Below are 18,738 nucleotides of genomic sequence, written 5' to 3'. Positions count from 1 at the left end.
TATACGATTATGTATATGTACATATTTAACATGATTTAAGGATGGTTTAACATTTCATTGTGAACTAACAACAATGAGTTATAAGTATACTTTGAGACCACTAACTTAAGTTTTCAAAACGATAACTATATGTAACGTTCTTTGACATATATACTTACAATCTATAATGTGTTGTGATTTATGTCACCAATATGATTTAAGTGTAATAGGATTAATTTGTAACCAAAATAATCTTGATAAATATCGAACAAGTTTGGGGAAGTGTGGAGTGCACACTTGTTTGAACTTATCTTGATTATGACGGGGGTTCGGGGGCAGCGCCCACGATAAGCGGGGTTCAAGGGGTGGCAACCCCTGGCGGGGTCCAAGGGGCAGAGCCCCTGGCTGGGGTCGAGCTGCCAGGTCAGCTTGGAAATTTTTTTTTTGGCTAACATTGCTTTATTAAAAATGTCTTAAAATTTTATTTTTGGCCCGGTTGGACCCAAAATAAAAGCCCGATTTTGAGCTTCTTTTACCGTATCATACTCATCATCCATACGTATTTACTATTAGTAAATACACATCAAATCAATATCCTTATCAGCTTTAGATCTGCCCTAGATAAGAGGGAATCTTATTTGTAAGCTAGCATACATTATTACTCAAAAATTCAACACAATAATTTGTCCTTGTTCCCTCAACAACCAGACTGTCCTATAAGTATCACCATCACCTTGGTTTTTCATTTCATTCTTACAACCATCTTTCTCTAACAAAAAAAAAACACACTCTTAGGAACTCTAAGTGTTCTTCACAATCTCAGCAAATACTCATGAAGAACTAGCTTCATGAACAACCTATAATCATCATAAGAAAGTTTGATCAAGATTATTTTCTATCTTTTCCAGTAGCTTTATCCAAGTAACTTGAGGTAGTAACCTTATTCATAATCTTATTCGATTCATATTTATATAGCTATCTTATTTTGTGTTATAAAATTTTTAACAACAAGAACATAGTTTGAATGATTTCAAACCTATTCGCAAACTAAATAGATCCTTCTAATTTGATTTTTAAAACACTTCAAAACCTGTAATATATCATATTATGACAAAATCGGATTAATCATATCTTGGCTAATTAACATAATATTTAATATATATTTACTTATGATTTGATTTTATATATTCCAGGACCACCCGTAAACAACACGAGAAGATTAATCATAAGACCTCATGATTGTACGCAACACGTCATCTGACAACACGGTACTTTATGTACGCAACACGTCATTTGACAACATGGTACCATGGGTCGAGATTAATTCTGATCAATATGAATACGATGGGGTCTTTATTTATTTTATTGAGCAACTAATTGTGGACCATTAACAACAGACTGCTAACTACGGACTAAGAAAATATTAAAAGTATTAAAAGTATATATATATATATATATATATATATATATATATATATATATATATATATATATATATATATATATATATATATATATATATATATATATATATGTAACGATTACTTGAAAAGAAAATATGTTGATATATTATATATATGGTTAGGTTCGTGATATCTATCGGAGACCAAGTCGAGTTAAATACCTTCAAGGAAAAGGTGAGTATATAGTCCCACTTTTAAACTCTAAATATTTCGGGATGAGAATACATGCATTTTATGATTTACGTTATGGACACAAGTGATTAAAAATATATATTCTACGTTGAGTTGTACCACTGGCATACTTCCCTGTAACTTGGTAACTATTATTTACATGAGGTATTGTAAACGCGAATCCTGTTGATAGATCTATCGGGCCTGACAACCCCAACCGGACTGGACGACCAGTATTCAACGGTTGCACAGTACTTCGTTTCGGTAACTACACTTGGTACGGTGTAGTAAGATTTCATAATAAAGGGAATATGCGACGTTGATTAAATGTTAAGTATGGTTATCAAGTGCTCAACAACTTAGAATATTTTTATTAAAACGTTTATATATGAAATCTTGTGGTCTATATTTATAACGCTGCCGGCATTAAACCTATATCTCACCAACTTTATGTTGACGTTTTAAGCATGTTTATTCTCAGGTGATAACTAAAAGCTTCCGCTGCAACATGTTGAATTTAAGCAAGATCTTGAGTATGCATATTTGTGTCAAAAATAAAACTGCATATCGGAGGATTTGTAATGTAAAATATGTTGGAGGTCGTATTGTTATTATCACATGTAAAGTTTGTAAGTCTAAGATTATCGCTAAACGATAATCATTATTAAGTTGTTTAAACCTTGTATTTGTAATAAAAGCTATGGTTTGTATTGTAAAAACGAATGCAGTTTTTGAAAAATGTCGCATATAGAGGTCAATACCTCGCGATGAAATCATATGTTATTGTGTTCGTCCTTATGGTTAAGGTCGGGTTATGACATCGGTTACCAGGTGTTCAATCCATATGAATGATTTTTGTCTCTATGCATGGGACGTATATTTATGAGAAATGAAAATTAAAATCTTGTGGTCTATTAAAATGATAGAAATGATTATTTATGTTAAACTAATGAACTCATCAACCTTTTGGTTGACACTTTAAAGCATGTTTATTCTCAGGTATGAAAGAAATCTTCCGCTGTGCATTTGCTCATTTTAGAGATATTACTTGGAGTCATTCATGACATATTTCAAAAGACGTTGCATTCGAGTCGTTGATTTCAACAAGATTATTATTAAGTCATTGATAATTTGATATATTATAAAATGGTATGCAATGTTTGTAAAATGTAACATATAGAGGTCAAGTACCTCGCAAGTTTTTAGAGTTTAAGAGATCTAATTGCACACAAGAGGAAGTAAAAGAAGATTTCACAGCTTCTACAAGGGTTCATGCACTCTTAATCACTTGAATTGGTGTTTGCATGAGTGTTGGTCTTTCAATTATTGGTAGGGTTTCCTCTTCTTGGCTTGTTCTAGTCGACACCCACACACAAACACACACAATTTTCTGAAATTGCAACTGATACTCCATATCCAGTGGCGGAACTAGAATTTTTTTTTTCACAGGGGGCAAAAAAAAATTAAAATCGAGCAATTTTCTTGGACAAAATATGTAGGTTTTGGGGCAAAAAATTGAAGTTTTTAGGCAAAGTATGAAGGTTTTTTGGCAAATGTTGAAGGTTTTTGGGCAAAATTTGAAGATTTTTGGGCAAAAGTTGAGATTTTGGGCAAAATTTGAAAGTTTTTGGGCAAAATATGTTGGTCTTGGGGCAAAATATGTAGGTTTTGAGGCAAAAAAAATCTACCGGGGGCAAAGTCAAAAAATCCAAAATTTTTACACTGAAAAAAAAACCCACTGGGGGCGCCCCTCTGCCCCATGCAGTTTTGCCTATGACTCCATCCCTTTTGCAAGTTTAATTTGGTAGAACTTTGGCATTATTACACTTTCTACTCTCCTTATCAAAAGTATATTAGTGAAAGTACTTACTTAACTTTGCATCTTTAGTCCTTAAAAACCTTTAATTAATGGTCTAAATATTTCCATTTTCTTTTTATTAGAAAAAAAAACATAAAAACACAATACTTTACTAGTTAATTTCAATAAAATATTACCTTAAATTTCCAGGATGTCACAGATAACGCATAACATAAACTGGCGCATAATACTAAGTTCTGAAGTACTATAAATAGGAGTGCCACCACCTCATTTGAAGGTTATCTATTATCTATTATCATTTGAGATAAGCTACATTTTACATTAAAGGTAATTTGCTCTAAAGGAGCAGGAATATGTCATTACTTGATCATATGGATCTTCATGTTTGGAGACGTGATGGTTATGCACTTGAAGATGAATAATCTTCAAGTGACAATCGTAGGGTCTTTTAAACATCGAAACACGCCCAATCTCCATTGTTTTGCACTCGAGTCTATCTAAATCCACTATGGATCAAAATAGTCTCGATCACTATGTTATGCTGAATACTTTAATAAATACTTGTGTCTATTATTATATCAATACACATTTAACTTTTAATTGTGAACTTGGGCTTAATAGGAAACTAAACATGAACTGCTAGCCCCTTTCTTGCTGCTACCCTGTGCCATGGCCCATAGCCAGAGTTGGGCTCGCTTGCACAAATGCAATTTGATAACACACCGTTCTTCTTCGAGTAAGTACTAACTATGTACTCACTTTGAAATGAAGACACTTGAAGCATAATAAACACACAAGGTCCCTAACAACACAAATTTTCAATTAATTACCTCTAATTTACTTTCTACAACGAAATTCATGGGTTAAAGGATAATTGTGATTATACAAATACAAATATAATATTTCAAGCATGTTAACTTCAACTATTGTTGCTAAGTTGTTAGAAAAATCTTTATAAAAATCCTACCTTTTAAATAATATTATTTTTATAAATTTACAATTAAAAGTTAACAGGATATATTAATTTTCACCACCACCGTAACTAGTACAGGCCCAATAAAACCTCATTTGCTGTTAATCGCCTGGGCTCGTTAACAAGTACACCTCTTCCATAGCTCACCGCCGTCTATTCACCCAAATCGTTCACCGCCGGCCGCCGGAAATTATTCTCCGATAACCATTTTTCTTCACCGATTAAGGATCACGGTAACTTCTATCCTCTCACACCAACCACAACCTCTCGTATTACTTTCCTTATTTACGTTAAAAAACCTTACTTGTTAAAAATTAGGGTTATCTTTATCACACGTTTTACCACACTTTATTACGATTCATGTGCTTATATGTATAATTTATAATACAGTTGATTATGTAAACGCAATTAAAATAATGTAGAAGCGTTTTTGCGAAATTAGGGCTTCTGAGTTGAATTTTTCGATTTTGATTTTTACCTAAAAATTGAGTAATTTTCATCATTATCTGTAGATGTGGTTATATACAGTCATTGAGATTCGAGAATTTAATTGCTATGATACAAATACATATGATATTGTTTGTATCAAGTAAAAGTGTATATGAATTTTGGCACTATTTGTTGAGCAGATACAAGCAATCTGGCTGAACGATGAGTTCGTTTTCGATTACTCGGAAAAAGACACCGTTTCAAAAGCACCGCGAAGAAGAAGAAGCAAAGAAAAAGGTAACACATTTATGGAAATATTGAAGTGAATGTATTGTATATGTTTAGTAAGTTTCAACAGAGTTCATTGAGTACTATATTCATGTAGAGGGCGGAAGATGAAACAGCTCGTCTGTATGCTGAGTTCTTGGAATCATTTCAAGGAGATACTGCAGCTGGGTTGAAAGCTTTCGTTCGAGGAGGAACAGTTAACGAGGAGAAAGTGAAACCTGATACAGGTTAGTATCTGTTACAGGGGTTTGTACGCATTTTCAATTCCTGTGTTTCTATTTTGAGTTATTACTATGCTGCACATTTATGGATAGATGAATATTTTATATTCCATGGACACATTAATAAGCAAATGGGCCTTTTATCATTCACAAATCGCAGGTGGAAATTCCAAAGATGTGTCTGGTTCAAAGAAGGGGAGTAGGTAAACCAACGCTTATTATTAACTATGTTACACTGCTTTTGCTATAAGGCATTCTGAACATTAAAGCTATAAAGGTGATGATGTCATCGAACTTGTCGTGTTTAGTCTGGTAACTTAAAAGGAACTAAGAGTCATGGCGTAAGCTTTTGGTTCTGATTTAATTTATGGCTTCTTAATGTAATAATAATATTATCAATCAAGCATTATCTAACAACAACCCTATTCACAATTTTATTTACACACACTTTTCTATATAGTTACTTGTACATCCTTTATATAGATTCCTTGTGGGTAAATGTTTGGACTTGCACGCTTAATACGCTATTATCTTTTCTTTTTAACGGATGGCGTTGTCACTCTTTTTTCTTTCTCTGGCACTTATTTTTGGAATTAACTTTAGTATAACCTGATGTTTAGGTTCTGCTTCTTCTTCTTCTTCTTCTTCTTCTTCTTTTTTTTTTATTTATTTCTTTGAGGTTCTTGCTATATTTAAACTATTAGGAGTGTACTAGCCTAGCTGAGCCTGAGTTTGGCAGAAATTAAGTTTTGCTCGTGAAAGTTTCGGTTGGGTCTGAGACTATTGGTTGGGTCGTGAAAGTTTGCAAAACTTGATTTTAAGCTGCTTATCCATATGAATCAACTCCTGAAATTATCTTCAAACACAACTCTTACATCTGCTTCTTTTGGTTGACTTGTATGCGCTCAAATCAGCATGCTGCGTACATAAAGAAAGTTGGATCCTTACAAATAATACGATTAAACCCTTACTGTTAAGATAAGACTGAACGGTTTTAAACGTATAAATTATAGAAAGTGGTTTGTATTGGTTTCACGGTTGAGGCTCATTTGCTATCCATTCTACCAATCCTTGGCCTTTTCAAGCTCGTGGTTGGCTCGTTTGTGTAGTTTCCTTTTCCTCATTATTTTTCATTTAACATACTTAATTAAAGATTTAACCATTCCACGTTAGCCTAGTGGTTGGGGCTTTGTTATCCTCACAAAAGGTCTCAGGTGCAAACCTTACTAACCTTACTAGCAGTATATCTTCTGTTGGCCAGGTAAAAGGTTCAGGGTCACGGGATAACCCTGATAGTTTGAACATGGAAAATATATCCATTTACCCGTTCATACTTATTTAAAGATTTGGGTCAGGGGTTAAATAATTAGAAGGCTGCTTGTTTTCGTTGTTAGGAAAGAAGTAGCTAAGTGTTGAGTCTTTTGATTGGCCATAATTCAACTCTCTGTCAAATGTCTGTTTTTTGCAGCCTAATCAGGTTATAATGGTCCAAGAATCATGCTTGAACTCTGTTTGTAGAGTCGACTAACTTCCACGTGCCATTCGTATTTAAATGTTTTGGACTTCACCCTAGTTTTGGACGTCTTGATTACTCTCTTTTTTTTTTTTTTTTTGATTTTTGATTTTGGAAACGGCTACATTGTATTAACTCTTTCGTGTTTGACTACATCTGTTAATTCTGGTCATATTTCGGGGAATTCAAGAGTTCAGTTTTCTGTTCAGTTTATCAACTTGATCATACCAGTGCCACACCTACGATTCGTGGCAATCCGTTGGAACTTTAGGCAATTATACCATTATCATTTATAATTTTAAGATACTGTGATAATTGATGCATAAAATCTTTACTGAGGGTCTGTATCGTTGTCATTTTCAAGTGCATATTTGACTTTGCTGCCATCTGTATGTTCGGATGGAGATAGTGTGTAGACATTTCAGAATTCAAGTTGGTTAGTGTATCCGGATACGAACATCCTTATAGATGATATTGGTTTATTGTTTTTATAGCTGGTAGTGTGTTTGACATTTCAGAATTCACATTTTCAAACCAATGTTGCTTTAGAGAAACTGATATGAAGGCTATAGTCGTTGACTGGTGGGGATATGTGGTAGTCTAGAACATGTATATGATGTGTTAAACATTATGCATCATTATAATCTGTCTCTGCAGGTATGTTCCTTCTTTTATACCCCCTCCTATGGCAACCAAGGGTAAAGAACACGAAAAACTGGTTAGTGAACCGATGACACATTCTATAATGCTACCTTGATTTGCGTTTTTTTCTTGATAGCTAATACTAAAAGGGTTCTATTACTGACAGAAGGATGAAGAAAGGTCAAAGGAGAAAGGCAAAGGGAAGACAAGAAACATAGATTTTTTTATGGAAGAATTAAAACACGAACAAGAAATGAGAGAGAGAAGAAACCAAGAACGTGAACAATGGCAGGATGGGCGACCCAATGCTACTTCAAATGTAAGATATTTTAGTCGATAAGTTTTTTATTATCTACATACATTCAATTCATACTGCTCTTAAATATTATTGTATCATATTGTGACTCAGCTATCTACTCGGTTTGATGAGTTGCCTGATGAGTTTGATCTAAAGGCTGGATCCTTTGACGATGGGGATCCTCAGACCACTAATCTCTATGTTGGGAATCTTGCACCTCAGGTCAGGTCTAGATGCTGATGTGGCGCTTCAGCTTGCTAGGACATGTAGGCTTATTTTTTTTTACTGTCCACACGTTTCAGGTAGATGAAAATTTTCTCTTGAGAACATTTGGAAGATTTGGACCGATTGCAAGTGTGAAGATAATGTGGCCAAGGACCGAAGAGGAGCGCAAGAGGCAAAAGAACTGTGGGTTTGTGGCTTTTATGAACCGTGCAGATGGACAAGCTGCAAAAGATGAGATGCAAGGTAACACCTTCTAATTGTTGAAATTATTTAAACTACAATTTCTACCTATACAAGATAAACTTGAGGCGTGGTTTGAAGGAAGAACAACTGACACATGTTAGTGTATTCGGAAATTTGCCAATAACTTCTAAATTGAATCATTTATTTTGTACATAAACCTCAGATGTATTTAAAAGGAGTGATAATTCTTGAATGTGTGATGTTCCAGGGGTGGTTGTGTATGATTATGAATTGAATATTGGGTGGGGTAAGTCTGTTTCACTTCCCTCTCAATCACTCCCTGCTCCTCCTCCAGGACAAATGGCCATCAGGAGTAAAGAGGTATTGTTTACATATTTAATGCTAAATGTTATAAAAATTCACTATGAGCATAACATGTGATATACCAGATTTATGTGCATAATAAATTAGATCAGTAATTACTTGAACGGGGATTATGAGTGATCTTTTGTGGTTTGCAGGGTGCCACAGTGATTTTATCTGGTCCATCCGGTCCTCCTGTTACGTCTCTCCCAAGCCAGAACTCTGAGCTGGTAGGTTAACCTTGTTTTTAAGAGTTATGTTCGACTAGTTAAATGTTTCCTACCCTACATTTGTATGTAAAAGGATGATAGTATGATTGGTAATAAAGATTCGAGGAGTAGACGTTTTATATATTGATTGATATTTTAAATCTTGGTCCTCAGGTTCTTACTCCCAACGTGCCCGATATAAACGTTGTTCTGCTTGAAGATGAACGCCTTCGCAAAGTGATCGATACAATGGCTCTTTGTGTTCTTGATGGAGGTTGCGCGTTTGAGCAAGCTATAATGGAGCGGGTCCGTGGAAACCCTCTCTTCAGTTTCTTGTTTGAACTTGGGTCAAAGGAGCATACTTATTATGTTTGGAGGCTGTATTCATTCGCGCAGGTGCATACTTATATTAAAGTCTAGGCTTAACGTTTGTATTTCAACACGTAACAGTTTTTAGGGTCGAATCAGAAAAGGAACATTCATGTCCATTGCTTTCTGGGATTCATGAATAGGATATAGTTTGTTTGAACAGAAAAACTTGCAGTCACTAATCACTAACTCATGATATATTTATGTTTCGATTGAGACTGGCCCCCAACCTGTTGGTTGAACAGCCTAAAGCATGTTGGTTTAACTTCATAATATGATTGTAAATGAAAAAAATAATCTTTTTTCACACGAATGCAGGGTGATACGTTGCATAGGTGGAGAACTGAACCTTTCATCATGATAACTGGTAGCGGGAGGTAATGAATGTCTGAAATATATCTTGGTATTGTAAATTGTAATTGCAAACTATGCGTACTTTGTTAAGCTATATGTAATTGTGATTCTTTATACCACAATGTCTAGATGGGTACCACCTGCTTTGCCGGCGGCCAAGAACCCAGAAAATGAGGATATCGGATCCACATTTGCTGCTGGAAGAAGCAGGGTACACTTCGTAACTGTATTTGTAGTCTATGCTATTTCGATTTTGGCCATTTTACTTTTGAGTGGTGTGGTTTTGGTTGTGTTTCATCTCTTAATGGGTCAATAGCTAATGTAAAGAAATGACTAAAATTATACGGATGAAGGTGTTTTAAGTCAGACATACTGTTCAAATGCATGTACCTTGTAAATCAGTTTACTTTAAAGAATTTATAATTAAAGTAAACTTATTTGCAGTCATAGTTGACACAGTATTGACTTAAACAAGAATGTGAGTGTTTGGACAAGCAATTCATTTGGATCAACATAACCGAATTTGACCCGTTCCAGTTGTACCTTAGATGATGTGAAGTTATTGATTACATTTTTTTTATTTGTTTTATTTTAATATTGGGCAGCGGTTGGAGTCTGAACGTACCCTGACTGACGCACAAAGAGACGAATTTGAAGATATGCTTCGTGCCCTAACATTAGAAAGAATTCAAATTAAGGAAGCAATGGGTTTTGCATTAGATAACGCTGATGCTGCTGGAGAGGTATCATTAGCATTATTATAACCTATAACTCATGATATCTTTTGGTGCATTCTCTCGTTGCTCAATTAGCTTTTTTCGTTACAGATAGTTGAAGTGTTGACCGAGTCATTGACCTTAAAAGAAACACCAATCCCAACTAAAGTTGCCAGACTCATGCTTGTTTCTGACATTCTTCATAATAGTAGTGCCCCTGTAAAGAATGCATCCGCTTATCGCACTAAATTTGAAACGAATCTGCCTGACATACTTGAAAGCTTTAATGATCTTTATCGAAGTGTTACAGGAAGAATCACTGCTGAAGCCCTAAAGGTAACGTTTCTATACCTTTTTGTCTTATCTTAAACGGATCAAAGTGTCAAACCAAAAAATTAACTAATTTTAGAACTGGTCAAATGTGTCAAAGCAGTTGAGAGGAATCACTTAAAGGTTATATTTTGATCCATATGATTTCCTAAAATATTTTCTTTATAACTTTAGTTATTTGCAATAGTACTATGTTATCTAAATCTTGATTGATGCATTAATTATCTACCCGGTTGACCCAGTTGACCTGTACTAAAGATATCTGTCTACCCAGAATCCCAGATCTATTGTTTTACTTCGTTCTCAAAACTAACTGATATTATGACTAACTTTCTGACACCTGGCAGGAACGAGTTCTGAAAGTTCTTCAAGTGTGGGCCGACTGGTTCTTGTTTTCGGATGCATATGTAAACGGTTTACGGTCAACGTTTCTTAGATCTAGCAACTCCAGTGTTGTCTCATTCCATTCCATTACTGGTGATGCACCAGAATCTGAAGACAAGGCTAATTATGATGATATTAAGATTAATCCAGATGCAGCATTGGCAATAGGCAAAACTGCAGCAACGAAAGAGCTCATGGCTCTTCCGCTTGCCGAGCTTGAAAGACGGTGCCGCCATAACGGGTTATCTCTCGTTGGCGGCAGAGAAATGATGGTTGCGCGGTTGCTTTATCTTGAGGAATCAGAAAAACAAAGGGGTTATGAACTAAACGATAATTTGAAATATTCGCATAACAATCAACGAGAAAGTAATGTCGATACAGGGCTTGTGGGATTTTCGGGGAGGAATCATCAAATTGAAGATGATGCAAGTATTCAGTCGGAAGGTAAAGGTTATGGATCTTTACCGTCAAAGATTCCGATCCCGCAACCCGAACTAAAAGCGTTTACCGATAAAGTGAAACCTGATTCTTTATTGCCTGCTTCTAAGTGGGCCCGAGAAGATGATAGTGATGATGAACGAAAAAGTAAAGATCTTGGATTAGGGTATTCGTCTTCTGGAAGTGAGAATGCTGGTGTTGGCCTTGGTATCACAGATTCAACCGAGCCTGCAAGCATTCTTTCAAGTTCCGATAGTGGGCTAAATGAAGAGAAAAGGTATTTCTTGTTTTAAAAAAGTAGTCATAGGTTGATATGGAAGTTTTGCGAGTTTATCCATGTTGCAGAATTCAGAATTACCTGGCGAGTACTCGTCAAACCCGGTCAAAACTTGGCCAAAACTCAGAAATATTAAGAAAATCGGTCAAACTCGGCTAAAATTCAAAGTCGCTAAAAAAATCGGTCAAAACTTGGTCAGAATCAGTCATTGTCAAACTTGGTCAACATCCGAGTAGTCCCTAAAAATTCCCGACCAAGTACTCCCAGTAGCGTTTTTTGCAACCGTGGTTTATCTTCTTTTTTACTTGTCTTTTCTTTAGAAAAGAAGAGTTTTTACTGTATTTTGATATAATAAGTTTACTTTTTCTACAATTTATTATGATGTTATCAACTTCACTTCCATAAAGACGGTTGTTTGACTGGTTTGACACATGCAGGCAAAAGTTGAGGCAGATTGAGGTGGCGTTGATGGAATATCGTGAGGTCCTGGAAGAGCGGGGAATAAAGAAAGAAGAAATTGAAAAGAAAGTGGTGTCGCGTCAAAAAGAGTTGCAGTATAAGTATGGTTTAACAGATGCATCAAACAGAAGTGAGTTCTATAATTTCCTTGTGATTGACCATTTTGCATTTTTGTGTTTAATATTTCCTTTTCTATAATTTTGAGTACATTTGTAATGTGTATAACTTCAGAGACATCATCAAGGGAGAGAAGAGATGATTCTCGTGATTCTTCAAGAAAGCGACAGCGAAGTCATCATGACAGTGAAAGCCCTCAGCGGAAATCATCGAGTAGAGACCGGGAGAAGGGTAGAAATTATGATGCCCATACTGAAAGAGAGAAGGAAAAACGCAGAGAGAGAGATAGGGACAGCAGAAGAAGATGAACTCAGTTGAAACTTTTAGGTGAGATTTATTGAGTTCTAACTTACACTAGTATGCTTTTGCACTGAAGTGATTTGACCATTTGGGTCAAAATAAGCAGTTTTTGGTACTGGTTCTAAACACTTTATGTCCCTAAAATAGTTAGTGTGCCAAACTTGATTACAAAATCTGTCATTCCATGTTTAGTTACTATAATTAAAAGGACTTGGGAGGTTATATGATGCTGTAACAATACGATTTGGGCAAATTTTGACCTGTTTGAACAACTCATTTGAGCTAATTTTCTAGATTTACTCGTTTTGTGATTCATAGATAAAAGATAACCAAATCAGTCCCATTCGTGGGCCATATTGCCACATTGCACGTTCGAAGTTTTGAATGTTTGTTATCTGTTTACTTGAGCTTACGCTCTTTATGTTTAAAATGATTTCTTATTTTTTTTTTTTATGGTTTAGGTTTGCAAATCCTTTCGTGTGGGGGGTGATAACGATAAGCCTGAATATGCAATTTCTTGCCAGTGCTGGACATTCTGGCTTATTATATATGGGGGAGAGTTTGGAATATGTAGAAGTAGAAGCATGTTGCTCATGTGGATGTGGTACGTATAAAAAGACCCGATTTTCTGTAAACATTATAACTTTTTTGTAACTCTTCATGAATTCGATTTGGTGTACGAAGAAGATATTTTGTATTTTTGTTTCTAACTTATAAGTGAGCGTATAAGATTGGAGTATCACATGCCCAAATTTAAACCAAGATTATGTCCAATCAAATTCTTAATTTATATATGTTCATGTAGGTTTGTTCTAACTAAACTTGTTGATAAAGAGTCGATAATTTTAGCTAGAAGCCAACTATTTGGCTCATAGTTGGGATTAAACTTGAATCTGTCATTTTTTGTAACAGATAGATATAGATATTCATGCCGAGGATTACTAGTATAATTCCCGTGCAATATGGTGGTAACGAGTTATGTATGTTCTGTAATATGCCAGTTAGTATGTGTTATTATTATTGTATAATACAATCTTTCTTTTATCACAGATAATATATTAATATGTATGTTTAATGGTTATATATAATAATAATAATAATAATAATAATAATAATAATAATAATAATAATAATAATAATAATAATATAATAATGATAATGATAATAATGACTAAACTTTAAAAGAAGATGCAAGTTAAAAACGTGTACTCACTAAATGTTGTAGTTGGAAAAATAAAGGTTACTATGGATGTTAAAACTATTGTTTCGAAAGATTTTTTAGATCACTCCTTATCCCTGCTTTTTATAACTGACTTCCAAATGCACTAAAAATTTTAATATTTTTTTTAACTAACTACTCTCTATTCTCTATGTTACACTCCTATCTCAAAGTTTAACTCATTTAAATTAATTATTAAATACAATAAGTAAATTAAAATAATACGTAACTAAATAAAAATAGAACATTATATTTATATAATAAAACATTACATAAATAAAAATAATATATTACTAAAGTTAAATAAATTATCATTACATTAATACGTATACGATTTTATTTTAAACAAAAGTAATATAATTTAAACAATACATTTTTATGGTTTGATTGAAAAAAGGTCATAAGATACTTGGAAAATGATTTTTTTAAAATAAATATACACCTCAAATGGCAAATTAAAAATTGTGTTGTAGCTCATGTGATAGTGGTGTAACACCGGCTATTTATTTTTAAATCACAGCGAAAGTCATCATAATATAAACACAACAGTAATTACAAGAATTACAGATAAATCCATGTCATCAAGTACCAGTCACTAATACTCGTTTAACAACAAGCATCTCGTCATCAATAATCCCATATCTAATGACTAATGAAATCATAGCAAGCACACATTCTATAATCTGAATTTACAACTGTTTATTTATCTTCTTAGTTTAGATCCTATCTTTTATTATTACCACAAATCACAAATCACTCCTTTTCAAACCCGCTAAGTTAGAAACCCGATTGTGATGAGACGCTTGCTTCCTACTGCACCGTTCTTTTCAAACGAATGACCCTAGGTCTTACTTCCGCTAGTACCCCTTTTAAAATTAGGAGTGATAGTTAGATTTAGGACTCGGCCTTATAAATATTGAAACATTGATACCATTCCTCCTAGACTACCCCTCATGCCTGACGACACGTGAAAATAAACGCACGACCGGTGGAGTGGCACATCATTACAATACTCGTGATAGTTTGATTTCAATAAATCAATAAGGTCATGATTAAGAATGTTACAAGTCTTCAAACCATGTCATATGATTTAGATCTTAATTCTCTATGGTTTGAACTTAGGGTAAGTATTCATTTAGGCACGTATACTTGTAACATCATGCTAGGCATTCTACATAATCATGGTAGATAAACATCTAAACACGTAGCAAATAATCTGTTAATGTATAAGCACATAGTAACTAATAAGCACATAGCGGTTGATTACATAGCAACAAGTAGCTAAACATATAAGTGTATAAGTGTACATTGGTGTACAATTCATGTTTTAGAAGGAGCTTCTCCTAGTCGGGACTTGATTATCATTCTTAAGATGTCTAGATAGATTTTACTTTTGAAGAAGTCTACAAACACTTATGCGTTTGTGACAGAATTTATAAATTGTATAATTCAACAACATGTCCAACATCCCCTTAGACTTATATGCATACATTTGTTTTTGTCCATGACCGATGTGGGATAACTTCCCAACACGCCTAGCGACGGCGGCACACACATGGGGGTCTGACTCGGACTCGCTCTTGAGATGGCGGCACACACATAGGGGCCTGACTCGATCTCTTTGTAAAACCGCCCACCTAAGCTCTGTTACCATGACAAAATTTAGAAATCGTATAATTCAACAACATATCCAACATATAAGTCCAAGAGTCCATCCTTTTCTAGAACCAATTGGTGATAGAGGGACTTCCCTTTAGACTTATATGCATACATTTGTTTTCGTCCACGACCGATGTGGGATAACTTCCCAACAGTTTGTGATGATTAGTTTTAATTCATATGGAGATCAATGGTGATAATTATTGAAATGTCCCTTTCATATTGATTATAAACGTTCCATATTAATTGATTTCGTTGCGAGGTTTTGACCTCTATATGAGACGTTTTTCAAAGACTGCATTTTTTTTAAAACAAACCATAACCTTTATTTTATCGACAAGGTTAAAAAGACACCACTTAGACTATCCATAAATGATAATCTAACAAATATCACACTTACACACTATCAATACATATTGGTTTACAAATATTAATATGTTACAACAAAATAAATCTCGAATGCAGTTTTAAACAATATAATACAAGCATGCTGACACCAAATCTTGTCCATATAATAGCATGCAACAGCGGAAGCTCTTAATAATCACCTGAGAATAAACATGCTTTAAACGTCAACAAAAATGTTGGTGAGTTATAGGTTTAACCAATATATTTAACAAATCGTAATAATAGACCACAAGATTTCATATTTCAATATACATCCCATACATAGAGATAAAAATCATTTATATGGTGAACACCTGGTAACCGACCTTAACAAAATATATATAGAATATTCCCTATCATTCTGGGACTCCCTTCGGACATGATGAATTTGAAGTACTAAAGCATCCGGTACTTTGGATGAGGCTCGTTGGGCCCAATAGATCTATCTTTAGGATTCGTGTCAATTAGGGTGTCTGTTTCCTAATTCTTAGATTACCAGACTAAAAAGGGGCATATTTGGTTTAATAATCCAGCCATAGAATGCAGTTTCATTTACTTGTGTCTATTTTGTAAAACATTTATAAAACTGCATGTATTCTCATCCCAAAATATTAGATTTTAAAAGTAGGACTATAACTCACTTTCACAGATTTTTACTTCGTCAGGAAGTAAGACTTGGCCACTGGTCGATTCACGAACCTATAACAAATATGTACATATATATCAAAGTATGTTCAAAATATATTTACAACATTTTTAATACGTTTTAATGTTTTAAGTTTATTAAGTCAGCTGTTCTCGTTAGTTACCTACAACTAGTTGTCCATAGTTAGATGTATAGAAAATAAATTGATATATATTATCTTGACCCAATCCACGACCCAGTGTATACACGTGTCAGGCTAGATCACAATTCAAAGTATAAATATTTTTGGAATCAACCTCAACCCTGTATAGCTAACTCCAACATTACTGCATATAGAGTGTCTATGGTTGTTCCAAATAATATATATAGATGGGTCGATATGATATGTTAAAACATTTGCATACGTGTCTATGGTATCCCAATATTACATAATATATTAGAATATATGTATTATACAATATAAGTTAGCTAGGATATGATTAATATAGATTTGTTACCAATTTTCACGTAGCTACAACAAGTAAAAATATCCAATCTTGTTTTACCCATAACTTCTTCGTTTTAAATCCGTTTTGAGTGATTCAAGTTGCTATGGTTTCATATTGAACTTAAGTTTATGAATCTAAACATAAAAAGTATAAGTTTATAGTCGGAAATATAGATTACAAGTCGTTTTTGTAAAGATAGTCATTTCAGTCGAAAGAACGACGTCTAGATGACCATTTTGGAAAACATACTTTCAATTTGAGTTTAACCATGATTTTTGGATATAGTTTCATGTTCATAAGAAAAATTATTTTCCCAGAAGAACAACTTTTAAATCAAAGTTTATCATAGTTTTTAATTAACTATCCCAAAACAGCCCGCGGTGTTACTACGACGGCGTATGTCCGGTTTTACGGTGTTTTTCGTGTTTCCAGGTTTTAAATCATTAAGTTAGCATATCATACAGATATAGAAAATGTGTTTAGTTGATTTTAAAAGTCAAGTTAGAAGGATTAACTTTATTTGCGAACAAGTTTAGAATTAACTAAACTATGTTCTAGTGATTACAAGTTTAAATCTTTGAATAAGATAGTTTTATATGTATGAATCGAATGATGTTATGAACATCATTACTACCTTAATTTTAGTAGGTAAACCTACTAGAAATGAGAAAAATAGATCTAGCTTCAAAGGATCCTTGGACGGCTTGAAAGTTCTTGAAGCAGAATCATGACACGAAAACAAGTTCAAGTAAGATTTCCACTCGAAATAAGGTTGTTATAGTTATAGAAATTGAATCAAAGTTTGAATATGAGTATTAACTTGTATTAGAAAGATATCTTACTGTAAATAAAAAAGATTTCTTGAGGTTGAATGATCACTTTACAAGATTGGAAGTAAGCTAGCAAACTTGAAAGTATTCTTGATTTTATGAAACTAGAACTTATAGAATTTATGAAGAACACTTAGAACTTGAAGATAGAACTTGAGAGAGATCAATTAGATGAAGAAAATTGAAGAATGAAAGTGTTTGTAGGTGTTTTTGGTCGTTGGTATATGGATTAGATATAAAGGATGTGTAATTTTGTTTACTTGTAAATAAGTCATGAATGATTACTAATATTTTTGTAATTTTATGAGATATTTCATGCTAGTTGCCAAATGATGGTTCCCACATGTGTTAGGTGACTCACAAGGGCTGCTAAGAGCTGATCATTGGAGTGTATATACCAATAGTAAATACATTTAGAATCTGGGTATTGTAAGAGTAAGAATACGAGTGCATACGAGTAGAATTGTTGATGAAAATGAATGAAGATGTAATTGTAAGAATTTTTGTTAAGTAGAAGTACTTTGATAAGTGTCTTGAAGTCTTTCAAAATTATATGAATACATATTAAAACAATACATGTATATGCATTTTAACTGAGTCGTTAAGTCATCGTTAGTCGTTACATGTAAGTGTTGTTTTGAAACCTTTAGGTTAACGATCTTGTTAAATGTTGTTAACCCATTGTTTATTATATCAAATGAGATGTTAAGTTATTATATTATCATGATAACATGATGTATTAATATATATTAATATGATATATATATACAGTTAAATATTGTTACAACGATAATCGTTACATATATGACTCGTTTCGAAATCATTAAGTTAGTAGTCTTATTTTTACATATGTAGTTCATTGTTAATACACTTAATGACATGTTTACTTATCATTTATCATGTTTATATATAGTGTAACAATATCTTAAAATGATTCATATGTAATTAGTAAAACGTTGTTATAACGATAATCGTTATATATATCGTTT

At 33.6% G+C, this 18,738-nt stretch overlaps 1 protein-coding gene across 4 annotated transcripts; it reads left to right on the top strand.

Moving 5' to 3' along the window:
• Positions 1 to 4,500: 4,500 nt before the first annotated feature.
• Positions 4,501 to 13,371, top strand: LOC139902912 (protein RRC1-like). 4 transcript variants are annotated; one of them, XM_071885602.1, is made up of 19 exons: positions 4,501 to 4,638; positions 5,035 to 5,131; positions 5,220 to 5,349; positions 5,504 to 5,546; positions 7,514 to 7,574; positions 7,668 to 7,817; positions 7,908 to 8,018; positions 8,099 to 8,264; positions 8,473 to 8,585; positions 8,726 to 8,797; positions 8,951 to 9,172; positions 9,464 to 9,522; positions 9,629 to 9,710; positions 10,105 to 10,242; positions 10,327 to 10,551; positions 10,893 to 11,644; positions 12,082 to 12,233; positions 12,335 to 12,547; positions 12,982 to 13,371. In XM_071885602.1, exons 2-18 carry the CDS (start codon positions 5,057 to 5,059, stop codon positions 12,526 to 12,528), a joined length of 2,745 nt encoding a protein of 914 aa, XP_071741703.1. In that variant the 5' UTR covers positions 4,501 to 4,638; positions 5,035 to 5,056; the 3' UTR covers positions 12,529 to 12,547; positions 12,982 to 13,371. The 4 variants fall into 4 exon arrangements, with proteins under 4 accessions (XP_071741703.1, XP_071741702.1, XP_071741705.1 ...); XM_071885601.1 differs by having other exon boundaries at positions 7,665 to 7,817; positions 12,982 to 13,370; XM_071885604.1 differs by lacking the exons at positions 4,501 to 4,638; positions 5,035 to 5,131; positions 5,504 to 5,546 and having other exon boundaries at positions 5,228 to 5,349; positions 12,982 to 13,360.
• The last annotated feature ends 5,367 nt before the right edge of the window (positions 13,372 to 18,738 follow it).

This window comes from Rutidosis leptorrhynchoides, chromosome 3 (assembly GCF_046630445.1).
Source record: "Rutidosis leptorrhynchoides isolate AG116_Rl617_1_P2 chromosome 3, CSIRO_AGI_Rlap_v1, whole genome shotgun sequence".
Taxonomy (NCBI): Eukaryota; Viridiplantae; Streptophyta; class Magnoliopsida; order Asterales; family Asteraceae; genus Rutidosis; species Rutidosis leptorrhynchoides.
This window is presented reverse-complemented; position numbering and strand designations above follow the sequence as displayed.